The sequence below is a fragment of the Microplitis demolitor genome, chromosome 5 (genome assembly GCF_026212275.2).
Source record: "Microplitis demolitor isolate Queensland-Clemson2020A chromosome 5, iyMicDemo2.1a, whole genome shotgun sequence".
NCBI lineage: Eukaryota > Metazoa > Arthropoda > Insecta > Hymenoptera > Braconidae > Microplitis > Microplitis demolitor.
Genome location: NC_068549.1, coordinates 15,117,400 through 15,135,242, shown reverse-complemented (window position 1 = coordinate 15,135,242; position 17,843 = coordinate 15,117,400). Strand labels below are relative to the sequence as shown.

Sequence of the window (17,843 nt, the reverse complement as noted above, 5' to 3'; positions counted from 1 at the left end):
GTTTCTTTTAATCAGGGATACACAAGTTTTATTTAGGTGTTTAGTGAATGCAGGTTATCCCTGGCTATTGGCTACATAAAATCGTTTGCTACGCCTCTCAAAATCTGCTTTGAAAAGTTACACTACCACCGAGAGTGTAAACTTTATTGAGCGTCTACTGTACTTATAAATTAATTAACGCGTTCTGATCCGCTAACGACCACGTGTCGAGTTTTTATACGTGAATTGTGTATTGTTGCATTCGCTATCGCGTATACTCAACAGTCGCATTCGCTATTAAGCATATTTTTTCTCACATTTTTTCAGTGTACATATTGTTAATAGAACAGCTAATTTATCATCTGTACACTGAAAAAAAAGTATAAGTCCCACATTTATAAATTTTAGTGATATTGCAATATTTAGTTTTGCGAATATACTTATACAAAATATAAGTCTCAACGCAATATTTTTAAGCAGTACACTTAAACTCGTTTAAAATTCAATTATAGATAATACTTGGAACATAAATATATGAATTACCATTAATCACATGGTTAGTAGTATTGAATACGTTAAGGTTAATTTTTATAAACAATGACTGTGGGTTAAATAAAATCAGTCTAAAATAATTGGTCCGATCGTGGAAGTAAAAAAATATTTATTTCAACATTATTAACTCTTTTATAATTAATATTGCTTAGATTATAAAACTTATACGTTAAAAACTTATTTCATATTGCTGATTTATAAAATAACCAAAGTTTAGCATGACAACAATATGAATAAAACCAGGTTTTTTTTTAGTTTTACGGTCGGTTTTTTATAACCGTTGTTACATGATTAGTCAACTAATAATGAATAATTTATAATTGAATATTTAATTATTTATCGTATATTGAATTCGATGAATCGAAAACCACGATTTCCGTTGATTAATATATTTAGTAACCAAATTTGCCAAGGAGTACGCATTTTCACACCGAAAAAGTCGAGCTAAATCTGAATCCAAATTATCAGGTTTATTATTTGAATCTCCAGAGTGCCAATTAAACATATAAAAAGACGAACCAGAAAGATCTGTACCCGCTATTATTTTGAAAGAGACAGTATTGTTATCCCCAATAAATATGAAACCAGAATTATGAGATTCATGTTTGAAAATTCTGACACTAATGTAAGCATTTGATTATATCAAATAGAAAATAGTCATTATTGAAACTATTTGTGTATATATCTGTGACAACAAATTCAACACTACGTCCATCAATGTTAAAATTCGTTGTTTGCTGAACTCATAAATGATACAACTGATTTCGGACTTTATTTCTTCCGAAATATTCCGGATTTTCGCCTCGTGAAGTCTTTCTTTTCCCGGTGTATGAAATATACCCTCGGATTTCCCAGCTTGAACATGTTTGGTCACTGTATTTTTTTAAATTTTCATAGCTGCCGCTAATCTCTCACCAGTAAGTTAAAAAAAAAAAAGAATAGATAAATAATTTTATAACAATCAAAATTTAGAAAACATTTCACAGTAATCTATAAATATATAGACAACTGTATAGGAAAACAAAATAAAAATATAAAGATGACAAAATATTTTTAATTGAAATTATGAGTTTAAAGTAAAATTTACTTCACGCGCGATAAAGTGATGATCGGAGCACCGTGTTTTTTTTCTTGCTGCATAAATTCATTAACATTAAAAATTGTATTTTGCATTGGTCTATTAAATGGTCTCCCACGTTTATCATTATTATCAGTAGTCCAATCCAGTGCAGCCAGATCGCGGACGAAAAGTTTCCCTTCCCAAGCACTGTTTAAGCTGTGAGTGATGCTAAAATGGTGCGAAGAAAGGGGAACTTTTCGTCCGCGATCTGGCTGCACTGGTCCAATCAACAAATTTACGCGGTTTTTTCGGACTAACGTTAGTTCTTAGATATCATATTGTTAATAGTTATTGTAATATTAGTCAACACTTATATAAAAAAGATAATTCACCATTTTACATTAAGAGACTTTTGAAACTTTCAATTGTTTCGAGGTTCGATTGTTAAAATTTTTTTTTGTTTCATTAAGGCGAGTGTATAATTTATTTACAGTATACAAAGATACACACTTAAGTAACACTAAGACAACTTTAAGGTGTCATAAAGATGTTTTTCAAAAGAACAAGACAAATTTTATTTTGTCTCAAAGCTAATTTTTTTTTAAATAAATACGACTTAGAGATATTGGTTCTAGGAGTCATAGAAAATTTATGATCGTTTTTCCGTTCTAAAAAAGTGATTTTAATTGAGTCGTTCTGATGACTCATTTGATAACTATGCGTAATTTACTTTTTGCCGTCGTTTGTGTCAAATCTTTTAAGTAGATATTTTTTTTAAGACATTTATTTCTGATTGTTTTGTCAGCATTTTGATGCCTTATCGATAGGTCTAAAAACATCCTTAAAATTGCTATCTTATAGATCTCACAAAGCCAAATGTGCTACTTTTAATCAAAAAATTATTTTTATTTTCTTAATAATATAGATCGTACCTTAGTTTTTCCACGATCTGTTTTCATTCTTTTTCTCCTTGATTCACCATCTTTTTTATCGTTTTCATCCCCATCAAAATTCGACCAAGTTTTTAACATTATGTCCCAGGGTACAGTTGCTATGACTCCACCATCCACCTGGTTAAGTCTAACAGGCTAGAGATTGTTCATGATCTCGGCATATATGGATGCAACCAACTAAATCTCTATCAATGTTCCACTTCCATATAATAGCAGTTTGATTTTGCGATACACTAAATAAAATTAAATAAAAAAAAAATAAAAAGTCATCAGTAAATTATCATTTGAAAAATTTTATTAATTATTTATTTTACCTGACAAATGTCCTTATTCCAAGATCCATTGATATTCAAGCAACTTATTTTATCAGAGCAGTATGACTAGAAATAGTGAGTTTATGTTTTTCTTTAGATGTCCCAATTTTTACAGTATTGTTATAGCAACCAGTTAAAATCTTACATCAATAAAAATAAATAAGTTCTTTTAAGAGATAAAAATATAAGAGAACAAAGAAGCAAGCTCTGTTATTATTGATATCAATAAGACAAATAAATAATAAACCATTTTTCTGATTCAGCAACAGTAGATATTCAATCACTGTGTACTAAACAATCTTGTGATTCAGCCGGAGGATATGTTTCCAAATATTCAATAATTACATTTTCCGTAGATACTCCACATTCAGTAACTTGTTTTAAATTTAAAGTCCTCAATAAATCAGAAAAATCAAACTCAACTTTATTCTTTTCCATTCCACCACCTAAATTAATTATTTAATTAAATACTTAATAATTAAAAATATATCAAGATTTATTTTTTTTTACAAAATCTTTTAATAATTCATTTACTAAAATATTAAAGTCATCTGATAAAATATTCATAAACACGGAAAAAGGATTATCTGGAACAGCGAACTTGAAAAAACAATATTTTTATAAAAATAATAAATATTCCTCCACGTTTAGTGGGAAATTTTTTTAAATAATTTAATATTTTCCAAATAATAAAGTAAATAGTAACATATATTGGGTCATATAAATTCCATAACTTACTGTGGTTGTTTAGTAACTAATTTAATTTGAATTTGTGGTGCACTAGAAATATTAATTCCAGCCATTATTAGATTATTTAAATCACTATTATTATTTATATCACTATAAAATTGTTTAATATTCATTAATTAAATATAATTTTATTTAATAAATAATAATAAATTAATTACAGTATTTTTATAGTAGTTCGGGTTATGATTCAATCAAGTTGATAAAATAGAAATTTATCCACTGATGTGTATTCAGAATTAGGGGCTATTTTCTTACTGCGGAGTAAGCAGTAATTTTTACGTCAATTATATGCGCATGCGCCAACCAATATTTAAAAGGTGGGGGAAAAAGCCGTTGTGGGAAAAACAATCCCAAGGTTTCACCGGGACGACTATATACTATCGTACGGAAAATATAAGTCACTCACTTAAACAGCGTATTGCGATAATACCTAACCTTTTTTATATCATATTCAATCATATTCGCAATACCAATTCATTAAAAAAGTGTATACCAATAGGACTTAAACTTTTTTTTCAGTGTAATTTTTGTGTTAATTTTAATTATTGAAACAACCACACCTACACCAGAATCCTTTTGTGCATTCGCTCACTTTATAGCATTAGTATACTTAAATAGTGCTAAAAAAATATTTTTTTAATTTTAATACAATCGCATTGCCTGTAGAAATTTATGAGTATACTCTATAGATTTAAACAATTCTTATGAAAGTAAGAAATATTGTACTTCGATGCAGTAAATTTTGTCTGGTTTTTAGTATTATGAGTCAAGTAAAAATATTAACTTGAATTTATTTTTTTTTTCTCTAAATGTATATATTCATATATTTATCTTTCTATTTACTTTTCAATAAAATAAATCATACACTGCTGCCTCTGTTATAATATAATGAAAGTTATAAAAATTACGATTTTGCATTGTAATTTTTAAATAGTAAATGCATCCTCCGTATGAGGCGTTCTCATGATACATGACTTTTTATTTAAATCGTTTATATAGATCTTAAAAACTACGTAGACTAGTTGCTCCTTCTGTGGCCGAGTGGTCCAAAGCGTCGGTCAGTTTGCATTCGAAAGGACTCGGGTTCGAATCCAACTGCCAAGCGATTATTATTCTATTCAAAGTTTCTCTTCAAATTTTCAAAAATTTGGGAAGTTATTGATTTCGGTAGCGCGAGAGAAGAAACATTGAATGAAAGTTCAGAATGGGTGAGAAGGGGAATTGCTTGCGTAGTAAGCTTTATATATTTTAAAGAGTGGGGGGAGCTAAGAAGATTCGAGAAAAATGGACGAGTATAGTGCGCATCCGTCGTAATTTAACCACTTTATTCATATATATACAAGCGAAATACCACTGACACTCATCACGAGATCTCCGAAATTATGGGTCATATTGACTTGAATTTTAGCATACATAATCCTTTAACATATTCTTAATTCAGTGTATCTGGAGAATAATTCGGAATATTTATTTATTGAAGTTTGGTATTCGAGGAGGCAGAAAATTCTTGTTGGTGTAGTCTACAACTCGCCTACTGCTGGAGATCTTAATTTACTAGAATCGGATTTAGATGAGATCATGCCACATTACAAACATATAATTGTACTTGGAGATTTTAATATTAATATGAACATTGTTAATGCTAATACTAAATCTGATAATTTAATTGAGTTCTGTGGATCACTTGGCTTACATTTAATTCATTATAACCCAACTCATCATACTGCATCATCACATACGTGGATTGATCATTGTATGGTCAATAACTTGGATTTGATAATTTCGTCGAAGCAATCATCAGAGCCGTTTCTTGCTGACCATGATTTAATTTCTATAGAATATGATTATAGTATACCGCATCAAGGTAGAAAGAAGATTTGGCGAAGAAATTGGAGCAGAGTTGATGAGAGTAGACTTGAATTAATTTGTGCAGGCTTGGACCTACGTGATATTCAAGAATCTGATTCAGTGGACGAAATGAACAATCATCTTCATACTCATATTAGTTCGGTAATAGATACTGTTGCGCCATTGAAGGAGATAACTGTCAGAGATTCACCAGCTCCATGGATAAATCGAGATATTAAAGAACTTCAGCGTCGTCGATCGAAGCTCTACAGGATTTATTCTAGAACAGGTTTTGCGTACAAAGAATTTTCTAATCTTCGTAAAATTATCAAACTTAGAATTATTGAGGCCAAGAAAAAATTTTTTGAAATGCGCTTTTCGGTGTGTAAAAATTCAAAATTATTATGGAATGATTTTCGAAATTTAGGACTAATAAAGCGATTAGAGTTGAATTTTGATGAAAATCTTGATCTTAATAAACTAAACGATTATTTTACTAGTTTCACAAACTCTGTATGTGACAATATAGATTATACATATTTAGATAAATTCATTATTAGATGTCAGGGGACGTTCACCTTTAATAATCTAGATTCATCAGATGTTAAGCGAGCAATCATGAGGCTGGCTTCAGATGCGATCGGCCCTGATGGGTTTTCCATTAGAAGTTATAAATTGCTTCTACCTTATTTCTTACCATTCATTACTGATTTATTCAACCGGTCATTGCTATTTGGAGAATTCCCATCAGTTTGGAAACAATCTTATATCATACCGTTACCAAAGAATCGTCATCCTGTTGATTACTCAGATTATAGACCAATTTCTTTATTAAGTACATTATCAAAGTCATTAGAAAGATGTATTTATAATCAAATTACAAAATGGTATCAGGCGTTTTGATCCTCCGACAAAATATCCCCGACAAAACATCCCCGGACAAAATATTCCCTTGACAAAATATCCCCGACAATTAATACTAAAATGAAAATTCTTGATAACAAACTATCAGTTATAATAACAAATTAACAATTATTTACACATATAATAATGAATTCATTAATAAAATTTTATTACAATAGTTATCAACATAAATTATGTGACGCCATTTGGCGCAATTCAATAATAGGATTTATCAATTATCAAAGTAACGAATACAAAATTAATTATCACATAAAAACGTAATTCACAGATTAAGCATTGGACAACAAAAATATAAATGATTGCATAAATGTATTATTAAGTAAAAGAAATTAATTTCTAATAAATATTTTTTCACCAAATTATTAACACAAGTTAAATTTTTTAATAATTAGTATTACTATAAGAACAATTGAAATAATATAAATAAATAAATAAATAATGTGTCATTACATGACAGATGTTCATTTCTAACAAAATATTCATCCACATCAAGAAATAATCACGCGACAGTCGAAATAGTTAATTAAACATCAAAGAATAGTCAAAAAAAAGTTAATTTTGCTAAAAGATCGATTTAAACAATATTAATAAATAAATTTTTTGTTACTAATTGAAAGAAATTATTTTTGCTACATTCTTTACATAACCCAACATATCAGATGAATCGTAATTAAGAACAACGCGTTTTAAACGCTCATCGTAATCACGATACTCTTTACGACGATTGTTAACATTAATACCGGTATTAATTTGCGTCATACAAAGCTCCGTATGCACTTGCTCGTCTCGCAAGGCATTAAAAAAAACACCAACAGTAGCATCGTGTACAGAAACACCACGATTCAATCGATTATGCCACCCCTCTGTAGGATTGTTGGTCCGAAGCCAATCATTAACAACAGCATTGTAACAATTCCATACTGATATCTCAAATCGAGGATTCTCTCGTTTTTTTTTGTTGTGGCGTGGTTTGCCGATCCAATTGCCTTGAAAGTACAGCAAAAATTCATCAAGTTCATCCTCATGTGTTTCATAAAAATCCGTTGCAACAATTAATTCATAGCACTTAACAACATCTGCCGTTGGTACAAAAGCTAACGCAGTCAAAAGCCTCAAATTAACAGCAAAGGTAATATCCGTATTGTAGAGTTTCTGTAATCCACACGATTGTATGTGACGCCATACACACTGAGAAAAGTGATAAAAACACCCTGATAATAATACGCCTGAATATTTAATTTTAAAAGCAATCATAAATGCATCCTCAAAATCAATCATCATTCGAACAGGTTTATAATTCGGTAAGGCAGCACGAATTATTTCCAGTACGCTTTCATATAAACGTTGAGTTTTATTCGGAGCCAATATATAAATTAAAGGCAATGTTTTACCGTTCTTCAATCCATGAATGGAATACAATTGTAAAAATATACCAGGCACACTACGAAAAGTTCCGTCTGCCAACCACTGTTCACATGTCGACAAATAAATCAGATTTCTTTGAGTGGTAAATATTAAGAAACGTTTTTTATCACCACCGCTATCGTGCATTAAAAAAAGTTCGCCACCATGAGTGTGCTTCAAATCCTCAGGCACCACTAGATCAGCACGTGATGCAAAATTAACAGTATGTGGAATATCAGCGATCCGACTCCGATTAATTGAACGTGACATCGACTCAGGCTTCGGTAATAAAGCGACAACAGGAGACGATATCCCTCGCAAGGAACGTGAAATAATTTTAGCTGGTTTGTCATCGGTTTTCCTAGCACGTTTGATAATTTTATTCTTTAAAGTTTTTGCTTGAACGCCAGCAGCATCTCCAGGATGCTCATGGATTGGAATGTCACCAACAATATCACCTAAATAACGAAAAAAATTAAAATAAAAAACTACAAATCAATGTCAAATATATATATATATATATATATATATATATATATAATTATATTAAATAAAATATTTTAAATACATTAAATAAAATATAAGGAATTATCTATAATATTTACCTGTGCGCAGATCAGTATTAGTGTGTGTTATCAAGTTACATTTAGGGTTAGTGGCACAACGCCAAGAAATATTATTTTTATTAACCCTTTTTTTGTATACAAAAAACCTTCATAGGCTAACATTTTATTGCCCTTTTGAGACATAACAAATGTCAACGGCATTGCTTTAATAATAATTAATATAAACTAACAGCACAAAGAAAATCACATGTTAATAAACACAGATCAATGCAAACGACAGCAAACGATTAAACACAAAAGACAATAAAACTAATGAAAATTGATATTCGATCAATCGATAACACAGCATCGATAATTTGAAATTACCTATGATAATAAGAACATAGTTTAACATTTAAACACAAGATGGCACACAAACTTCAGAATTAGGCGGTTATAAACAAAAATAATTTTTCTTTAACGTAATAAATCAATAAAATACTTTTTCAGTTAAAACATAGTTTTTTTTCAGATTTATCATGAATCAATGTGGGACAATTAATTAATTAATAAATAATTATCTAATAAATAAAACACTGTTTTTTCAGATTTATCATGAACCAATGTAGGACAATTTAAAATGATAAATCAATCAAAAATTTTTATTGTAGTATTAATTGTCGGGGATATTTTGTCAAGGGGATATTTTGTCCGGGGATGTTTTGTCTGGGAGATTTTTTGTCCAGGGATATTTTGCCGGAGATATTTTAGCGGGGGATCAAAAATCATGGAACCTTACAAAACATATATTAGATTATAGAATTATAGATGAGTATCAAACTGCTTATCTGGAAGGTTTGAGTACTCAAGATACGATTTTGAGACTCTGTGATGACATAAGATTAGGTATTGAATACTCAATGGTCACCATAGCTGTTTTCTTTGATTTCAGTAAAGCTTTTGATTCAGTAGTATTTGATATATTAATTTATAAATTAAGAGCAATGGGTTTCTGTGATACTGTTGTAAATTGGATCACTTCTTATTTAAAGGGCAGATTGCAATCTGTAAGAAACAGTAAAGGCGGATCATCAGTATGGAAAGAAGTTTTGAGTGGAGTACCTCAAGGGAGTGTTCTTGGTCCTTTATTATACTCGCTATATGTGTCGGATCTTGGGGTATTATTAAAAAATTGTAAACATCTTTTTTATGCTGATGACCTAGTTATTTATTTGAGATGTAAATTAGGAGACATTTCACATTACATAAATATTCTCAATACTAAAATTAAAGAGATTCAGCTATGGTGTTTAAAAAATGGATTGAAATTAAATGCGAATAAGACAAAATCTGTTATCTTTGGTACCACACAAAAGTTACGTAATGATTGCTGTAAATTTGCGCCAAAAATATTGGTAGAGGGTAACGAGGTTGAGTTTTCTGAATCAGTTAAATACCTAGGCGTCATTTTAGACAATACACTATCTTGGTCAAAGCAAGTTGTTGATGTTTGTAAACGGAGTATGAGGATACTTGCACAACTTAAAATGAACAGTGATGTATTTAATTTAAAGACAAAGAAAAAACTTGTCACTACTCTTATATTTCCTATATTTGATTATTGCGCCGCTATATACACAGATATAACGGGTGAACAACAATTAAAGCTCCAAAGGAAACTCAATGCTTGTGTCCGCTATATTTTTAAAATTTCGAAGTATGAGCATGTTACATCATATTATAATAATCTACGATGGCTAACTTTGAAACTAAGGCGGGAGTTTTTTCTATGTTGTCTAGTTTATAAAATATTATATTTGAATCAAAAAAAAATTCTTTCTAACAATTTTTGTGTGTTAGAGCCTCGTTTTTGAAGAGGCGATATCCGTCGTGATTATTTAATATTACCAAACTGTCATAGCATGAAGTATGATAAATCATTTTTAATGTGCGCAATTAGAATATGGAATGAATTACCTAGTACTTATACGCAAAAACCTACATTTAATGAATTTAGGAAAGCGTGCTATGATTATTTCTTGAATAAGATGACAAATTAATTAATGATGAATGAAATGATTATATGATTATACATTAAAAAAAAAAAAAAAAAAATTAAGGAAAATTATTTATACATTTATAATATACTTATACTTTAAAACAATTGTATTAATATCTTTTGTCTAACCACTATGTATACTATTATATGAAATTATGTATTTTGGATGGCCGCAAGGAGTTACGACTCCATGGCCAATTAAATAAATAAATAATAATAATAATAATAATAATGATAACGTAGACGCTCACTAAGAACTGATTATATAAAACACCTATGAAAAATTGAGTTTTCGGCTATTTACCAAATCCTCGTTTCTCATTGGCTAACGACCAAATGCACTTCTCTGATTGGCTACTGCCAGATGACGTAGCACCCGTTGCCATAGCAACTGTAACCATGGTAATCGGTACCATATCAACCGTTTTCATAGCAAAATAAAAATTACTGACGAACTGAGAAAATCGATGGTGTAATTTTTTTCTTTAAATCGACACTGGTGAGGCTGTGTGGGAGCGTAAGAAATAAAAATTTTCATGATTTTCGTCTAAGAGGTCTACAGACTTGAAGTTTGAAATGGATATTACCAACATTACAAGAAAATTGGTAGCTCAATATGTTTCTATAAAATCGATTGTTATAGGTGTTTGCGGGAGTGTAAGAAATGACCATTTTCGCGTTTTTTGACGAAGAGACCTATAGGTCTGTAATTAAAAATGAAAATCACCTACGATACGAGAAAATCGATGGTTCACTTTTTTTTTGTAAAATCCATTGTTACAGGGATGTGTGGGGGCGCAAGAAATGAAAATGTTTACGTTTTTAGGGAAAAAAAGCTACAAACCCGAAATTTTAAATGAGTATTACCTACGACACTACAAAATAAATGGTGTATTTTTTTTTAAATAATCTCCTCGGGTGGGTTTTCCGGGGGCATAATAAATGAAAATTTTTACGTTTCTTGACCGAGAGAGCTACAGACTTTTCGAAAATTGACTCTGGTGGGGCTTTGTGGGGATGTAAGGATTGGAAATTTCAACGTTTTTTGGCCGAAAGAGCTACAGACTTGCAATTTAAAGTTAAAATAATCTAGGATACCAGAAAATAAATGGTGTGAATTCAATTAATTCAATTAACAGTAATAGAGTTGTGCAAAGGCGTAAGAAGTAAAAATTTATCACGTTTTTCCAGCAAAAGACCTACAAACTTAGAATCCTAAATGAAAATTACCTCGGACACAAGAAAATTAAATGTGTAAATTTTTTTTTTTTAATTGACGCTGGTGAGGCTGTGAAAAGGCGTAATTCATGAAAATTTCAACGTCTTCGATCAAAAACTTTGAACAAAGACCTACAGTCTTAGTATTTGAATTAAATATTAGGTAAAGGACGATAAAATTAACAATGATACAATTACACACTTCTCATTAAAAATTTACTCCCGAATCAGTAGTAGTCTTTTTTAGGTAGATTCTTTTAAAAATCTAACTATTGTATTTGTCCTCATGGTCGATTTTACAAGGAATTTCTTTATAAACTATCATAATTAGTTGAATAGAGTTCAAAAATACCACTCGTTGAAAAATTTATATATATATATATTATAACGCTAAAATCTAAAGTATATTAATACGCTAAACTTTGCGCTACAACTTCGTTCTCTGCCTTTAGCCTCCAGTCTCAATACTAACAGGGCGCCAGGTAATTTTTATCACTGGAATCATCAAACCAGTAAGTGTTAATAATTAGATCAATTTTTGATCTGTGGAACTATCCCAAAATCACGCATAAATAAAACTGGATAATTTTTGATCTGTGGAAATATCACCAAAACCACGCATAAATAAAAAACTAAATCTAAAACTAACATGCTCAGAACTTATAAGCAAAAAAAAAAACAGAGACTGGAAAACTAAAAACAGAGTTACGATATGCCATGGTGTCGCTGTGTGTAGGTTTATGGAGAGAGGGAGTGATCCGGGTTACATCATTCCAAATTCATGAAGACTATTAGTAAATTTGCAACTTTTATTAAACAACACATAATCTCAAATTTCTATTTAACAATTAGCAACATACTGTAGCATCGTACAAATAATTCTTCTCTATAACAAAATACTGAATTTACTGATAATAAAATTAATCTTAACAAAAGGTAAATTGACATCTAAATGATGAGTATCGATACATTATAAATAAATTAATTAATTACTAGAGCTAAATAACAATCAATTAATATTTAGTAAACCAGCAAAATAAATTATAAAACCGATATTCTCGAACAAAACTAGTAAAACTAACGTTCATAAGTCTTATATTGACGTCAATTAGTCGACAATTGGTTTAATAATTAAACATATTTCTTATAATTATTTTATAAAATAATTGTAAGAATAAATCGTGAACATGACTCTAAACTGTAACAATATTCTCATAATTCTCTCAGATCTTACATATTTTCTTGAATTAAAGCAGTAATATGATATTTCAAGACTCTTACTCGAACTCAATTAATTATTAATAATTATAATAATTAGTTCACACCTGATTACTGATAAATAAAATATCGAGTAACGTCTTACACTGTTTTAAATAATACTTCTGTAACAATAATCTTAATCTGTAGCTTTCTGCAATGCCATGATACTGTAGCGCCATTCCTGGACACGTCTGCTCGCTTCGAGCAACCAGAGCTCAATGCTCACGTCTGTACTCTTTGAAGGTCTCCCTTCGACTTCTCTTTGAGTATGGATATCCTTCTCTCTGAGTATGGATATCCTCAGTAGTTGCTCTCCTGGAACAGACTTCAGCTGGGATCGTAAAATTAAAAAACTAAGTGACCTATGACTTCCTCAGCGGTACAAGTGGTTATGGCTTGTCCTCTGAGGCCTGTCAGACTAAAACAATTAAAAATGACCAAACGGCTTCCACAACAGCAACGGTCACAAAATTACTATTGAGGCCTGCCAAACCAAAACTCAAAAACTGATCTCAATTTGCATCCATCAGATTCCTTATATACTGGAGCGCTAGCATCTCAGCTAGACCTCTGCAATCTACCAAGAAGTCTCATAGAGATAGAACTAGGTTCTATCATCAGATGATACCGGGTGACTAATTCAAGTCCCGCTCCACGGTAACACTGACTTCTCCACATACTCAAAATTCCAAAACTGTATACCAAAACTCAAGCTTTACCATTATCTCAAACTTAAATTCTCAAGCCATATTAAATAAATAATATTAATAATAATATTCCATATTAAATTTTCATAATTCTGATTCTAAATCTTAATTTTTCTTATCAAAAACCCATAACTGTAGCCAAACATTACTCTATATTTAATTCTTAAACTATAACTTAAATCAAAAATCTGTATCAAAATCGTTAATACCTGTACGCTAAATTCTAAGTCTTGAGTTACCAAGCTCGTAAATACAATAAAATCAGTTGGTGCTTGTGACGTTCACTTTGATTTGACCCCCATACGAAAAATAACGTCACAATATATATATATATATATATATATATATATATATATATATATATATATAAATTTATTTATAATAAATTTTATAAATTTTTTAGTAATTTTTGGAAGGCTGCATTTTTGTGAAAAATAATCGTATCAAGATTGTAAAAAAAGCATTTTATAGCTTGAAATCTCTAGTTTCGGTGCATTTTTATCAAAATTTTGTAAAAGGTCTGGTTATTACGCTAACATGAGAAATACCGCGAGACAAAAAATTTCTAAATTTTTTTTTTTTTCAAGGAGCCCACGGACCGCGGAAAAATTTTGTCAACTAAACCAATGCATAGGTCATTTGGCAAATTTATTTAGCTTTAATTGGGCTTTTTTTAATCTTGTAGGACAATTTGTCGCAGAGATATCAGCCAAAAAATAACTTGGTTTTGACTTTTCTGACATATTTGTCTTGCTTTTGACTTAATTAACTTGATTTTGACTACTATAATTCTTAGAGGGTATGTAGAGATATCACTACGTGAGAATGTAAAATGCTTGATGTGGCATGATGCGAGTGTGTGCTTGATTGAGGACGTATCAGGCCAGTGTGTGTTAAGACCAGTCAGGATACGCATGTATTTCTATGTTTAATAAAGAACCGCCAATATTAACCCCGTGTGATTATTTCATATCCTACAAATTGGCGACGAGGATAAAACGGGAGATTTAGATAAACGTGTTCTAAATACTCAGTTATCATGACGAAACAGGAATTGGCCGAGTGGAAGCGTCAATTGGAGAGCCAAAGATTACAAATTATGCGAGAACAACAAGAGATAACGGCGCAAAGAGGAGCATTCGATTTATTGCGTCAACAGATAGTGCAAAGCAGTACAAACAATGTTGCAGTGCGTAGTGTACGCATAGGAAATCTTAGTGAATACTCCACAAAGGATGATTGGTGTCAATGGAATGAAAGATTTGACATGTATTGCTTATTAAATAAAGTGCCAGAGGCAAAAAAGGTACCTCTTTTTTTTAACTATGGTGGGAGCTGAAACATACGTGTTAATAAAAAACTTATGCACACCAGCAGATGTAAAAACAAAAACGTATATTGAATTAAGTGATATTATGACAAATCACGTGCGACCACCAGTGAGTACGATCACGGAACGTTAAAAGTTCAAAGAGATGCGACAAGAAGAATCGGAAGGGATTAAGCTAATCGTAAGTCAATGTCGGTATCCTGTGATTTTGGTAATAGTTCGGACAATTGTTTAAGGGATCAATTTGTATGGGGCTTGAGAAGTGACGCGATAAAGAAGAGATTATTAAGCGAAGAAAATGACCTTAAAAAGGGCGGCTGATATAGCCACTTCGTTTGAATCGGCAGTAAACGACGTATTAAGAATGGCTATCCATAAAGAAGATGCACAGAATGTTAATCTCGTGAGGAATTTTAATCGTCAAACGGAACAAAGAAACGGTAAATCGGGGTGATATTGTTGCGGCAAAGCTTGTCACGTGAAAAGCCAGTGTAAATTCAAGAGTTACAAATGTAATAAATGTAGTATTGAGGGCCATCTACAGACAGTATGCAGAGGGAAGAAAAGTAAACAACACAAATATAAAGGGAACTACGGCAACAGAGTTAATAAACAAAATAATTGTATTGAAGAAATTGATGTTTATCAAAAATGGAAGAGCTACTCAATGTGGATGAAGTGTCTAATGGCGACGGCGGAGACGACATACATCTAAATATAAAGAATCTTTTCACTACAAACGATGAGCGTGTAAAACCCTCCGTTCTAAATAAAATTGATCCATACAAAGTGTCAGTAGAAGTGCATGGGAACACAATTGAGTTTGAGTTGTGAGATACAGGATCACCGATAACAGCAATTTCTACCAAGGATTACGAAGCACACAAGTGTTTAGGAAATTTGAAATCCACAAATAGAATGTTCAGATCGTTTCAGGGTGACACAATGCGTCCGATTGGTGTTGTTGAAGTAGTAGCGTTTTGGAACAACATAAGCAAGAAGGTCCAACTTTTTGTATTTCCCGGAGACAGCAACCCTATTCTTGGATGAGAGTGGATTGATGCTTTGTGTCTGTTTTTAGGGGAGTCAAACGACATAAATGGCATTAACTTCTGTTCAAACAAAGAGCGGTCAATAAATAAGTTGTTGAAGGAATTTAAGGACGATGTGTGCAATAAACTGGGTAGATGCAACAAGCGAGTAGTCAAGCTTAAATTGAAAAGTGACGCAAAACCTATATTCTGCCAACCGCGACCTTTGCCGTATTCGATTAAAGACAGAGTAGGTACTGAAATTGACAGATTGGAAAAAGCAGGAGTTTTGAAGTAGAAAGTTCAGAATGGGCGACACCAATAGTACCTCTGTCTAAGAAAAATGGCGACATACGCATATGCAGTGATTACAAAGTCACGTTAAATCCACAACTAGTAATTGACAAGCATCCCACTCCGCGCACACAAGATATCCTAACGTCAGCTAACGGCGGAGTTCTGTTTACAAAAATGGACCTGAATCAAGTGTATCAACAGTTAGTATTGGACGAAGAATCACAAAAGTTAGTGGTTATTAACACACATAAAGGTTTGCGCACCTATAACAGACTGTGTTTTGGCGTAGCTTCAGCGCCCGGGATTTTAAAAAGGGAAATAGAGTCGGTGTTGTGTGTAGATGGAGTTCAAGTTATTCATGACGATATATTAATCGTAAGCAAATCACTAAGTGATCACAATATAAAGCTAAGTAAAGCGTTAGAAATTCTAAGGAAGTATGGTTTTACAGTTAAACCTGAAAAGTGCAAATTCGGAGTCAAGTTAGTTGAATTTCTAGGTTATGTAATTAGTGATAAAGGCATTACTACATCAGAAAAGCGTGTAAGCGCTTGTAAACATTCGACAACTTCAGAATGTAAGGGAACTGCGATCGTTTATTGGACTAATTAATTACGATAGTAAATTCATTAAAAACTTGTCAACGATTTTAACACCATTATTTAATTTACTTAAAAACGGGGAAAAATGGGTATGGTCAAACGAAACTAACAAAGCATTCAACGAAGTTAAAAAAAAATTGATGTCATACGAAATCCTCACACATTACAATCCTAACGTTCAAGTAAAAATGATGTGTGATGCATCACCAACAGGTGTCGGAGCGGTATTATTTCATGCACATTCGCACAACAGTAAAAGACCAATAGCGTACGCATCTCGCACATTAACAAATGCCGAGCGAGGCTATTCACAACTAGAAAAAGAAGCGCTAAGTTTAATTTTTGGCGTAAAATCTTTTTATCAGTATGTGTTCGGCAGAGAGTTCATACTCGAAACAGATCACAAACCATTAATATTTATTTTCGATGAAAAAAAAAGGTATTCCTCGAATGGCTGCGAGCAGACTACAGAGATGGGCAATATTTCAATTGAATTATAGACTCAAAATTAAACATGTGAAAGGGTCTAAAAATGGAGTAGCCGACTGTTTATCCAGGTTATGTCAAGAGAATAATGTGAGAGGGGATGCAAGTGCGTATGAGGGAATGAAAACGAAGATTACTCTTACTTAAACTTTGTCATGGACGACATTAAATCTTTTGATTTCAAAAAAGTAGGTCAAGAAACAGCCAACGACAAGATCCTCAGCGAAGTTATGGAGTGTGTGAAGCGGGGATGGATGAACGTGAGTATGATTTAAATGAACGTGAGCTGCAACAATTGACAAGGTCCAGATTACCTAATACACCATATTATAACACGGGTGCTACTACTTCGTTGAATGAAAACTCCAAGGTGGACCCTTCCCAAGGACAAAGCTTAAGTGACAATAAACCACATTCTACACCTGATTTCAAGGAAAATAATGCTACCAGTTCAGCCACATCAAGGAGCGACACAGCGATGCCCCTTCGACGATCTCAACGCAATATTAAACCTGTGCATAGAT

At 31.7% G+C, this 17,843-nt stretch overlaps 2 protein-coding genes across 2 annotated transcripts in view; one reads left to right on the top strand and one right to left on the bottom strand.

Annotated features, from left to right (window-relative positions):
• Positions 1–17,843, top strand: part of LOC103575322 (serine-rich adhesin for platelets) — a 155,226-nt gene that overhangs the window by 84,818 nt on the left and 52,565 nt on the right. The gene's annotated exons all lie outside the window — the stretch shown is intronic.
• On the bottom strand, positions 6,841–8,618 carry LOC103571517 (uncharacterized). Its single transcript, XM_008549704.3, has 2 exons — positions 8,390–8,618; positions 6,841–8,242 (listed from the first exon to the last, which is right to left on the bottom strand). Exon 2 carries the CDS (start codon positions 8,052–8,054, stop codon positions 6,987–6,989), a length of 1,068 nt encoding a protein of 355 aa, XP_008547926.3. The 5' UTR covers positions 8,055–8,242; positions 8,390–8,618; the 3' UTR covers positions 6,841–6,986.

What these genes read in the sequence shown, in the direction of transcription:
- LOC103571517 (XM_008549704.3), bottom strand. Translation starts at nt 8,054, where the DNA reads ATGTCACGTTCAATTAATCGGAGTCGGATCGCTGATATTCCACATACT.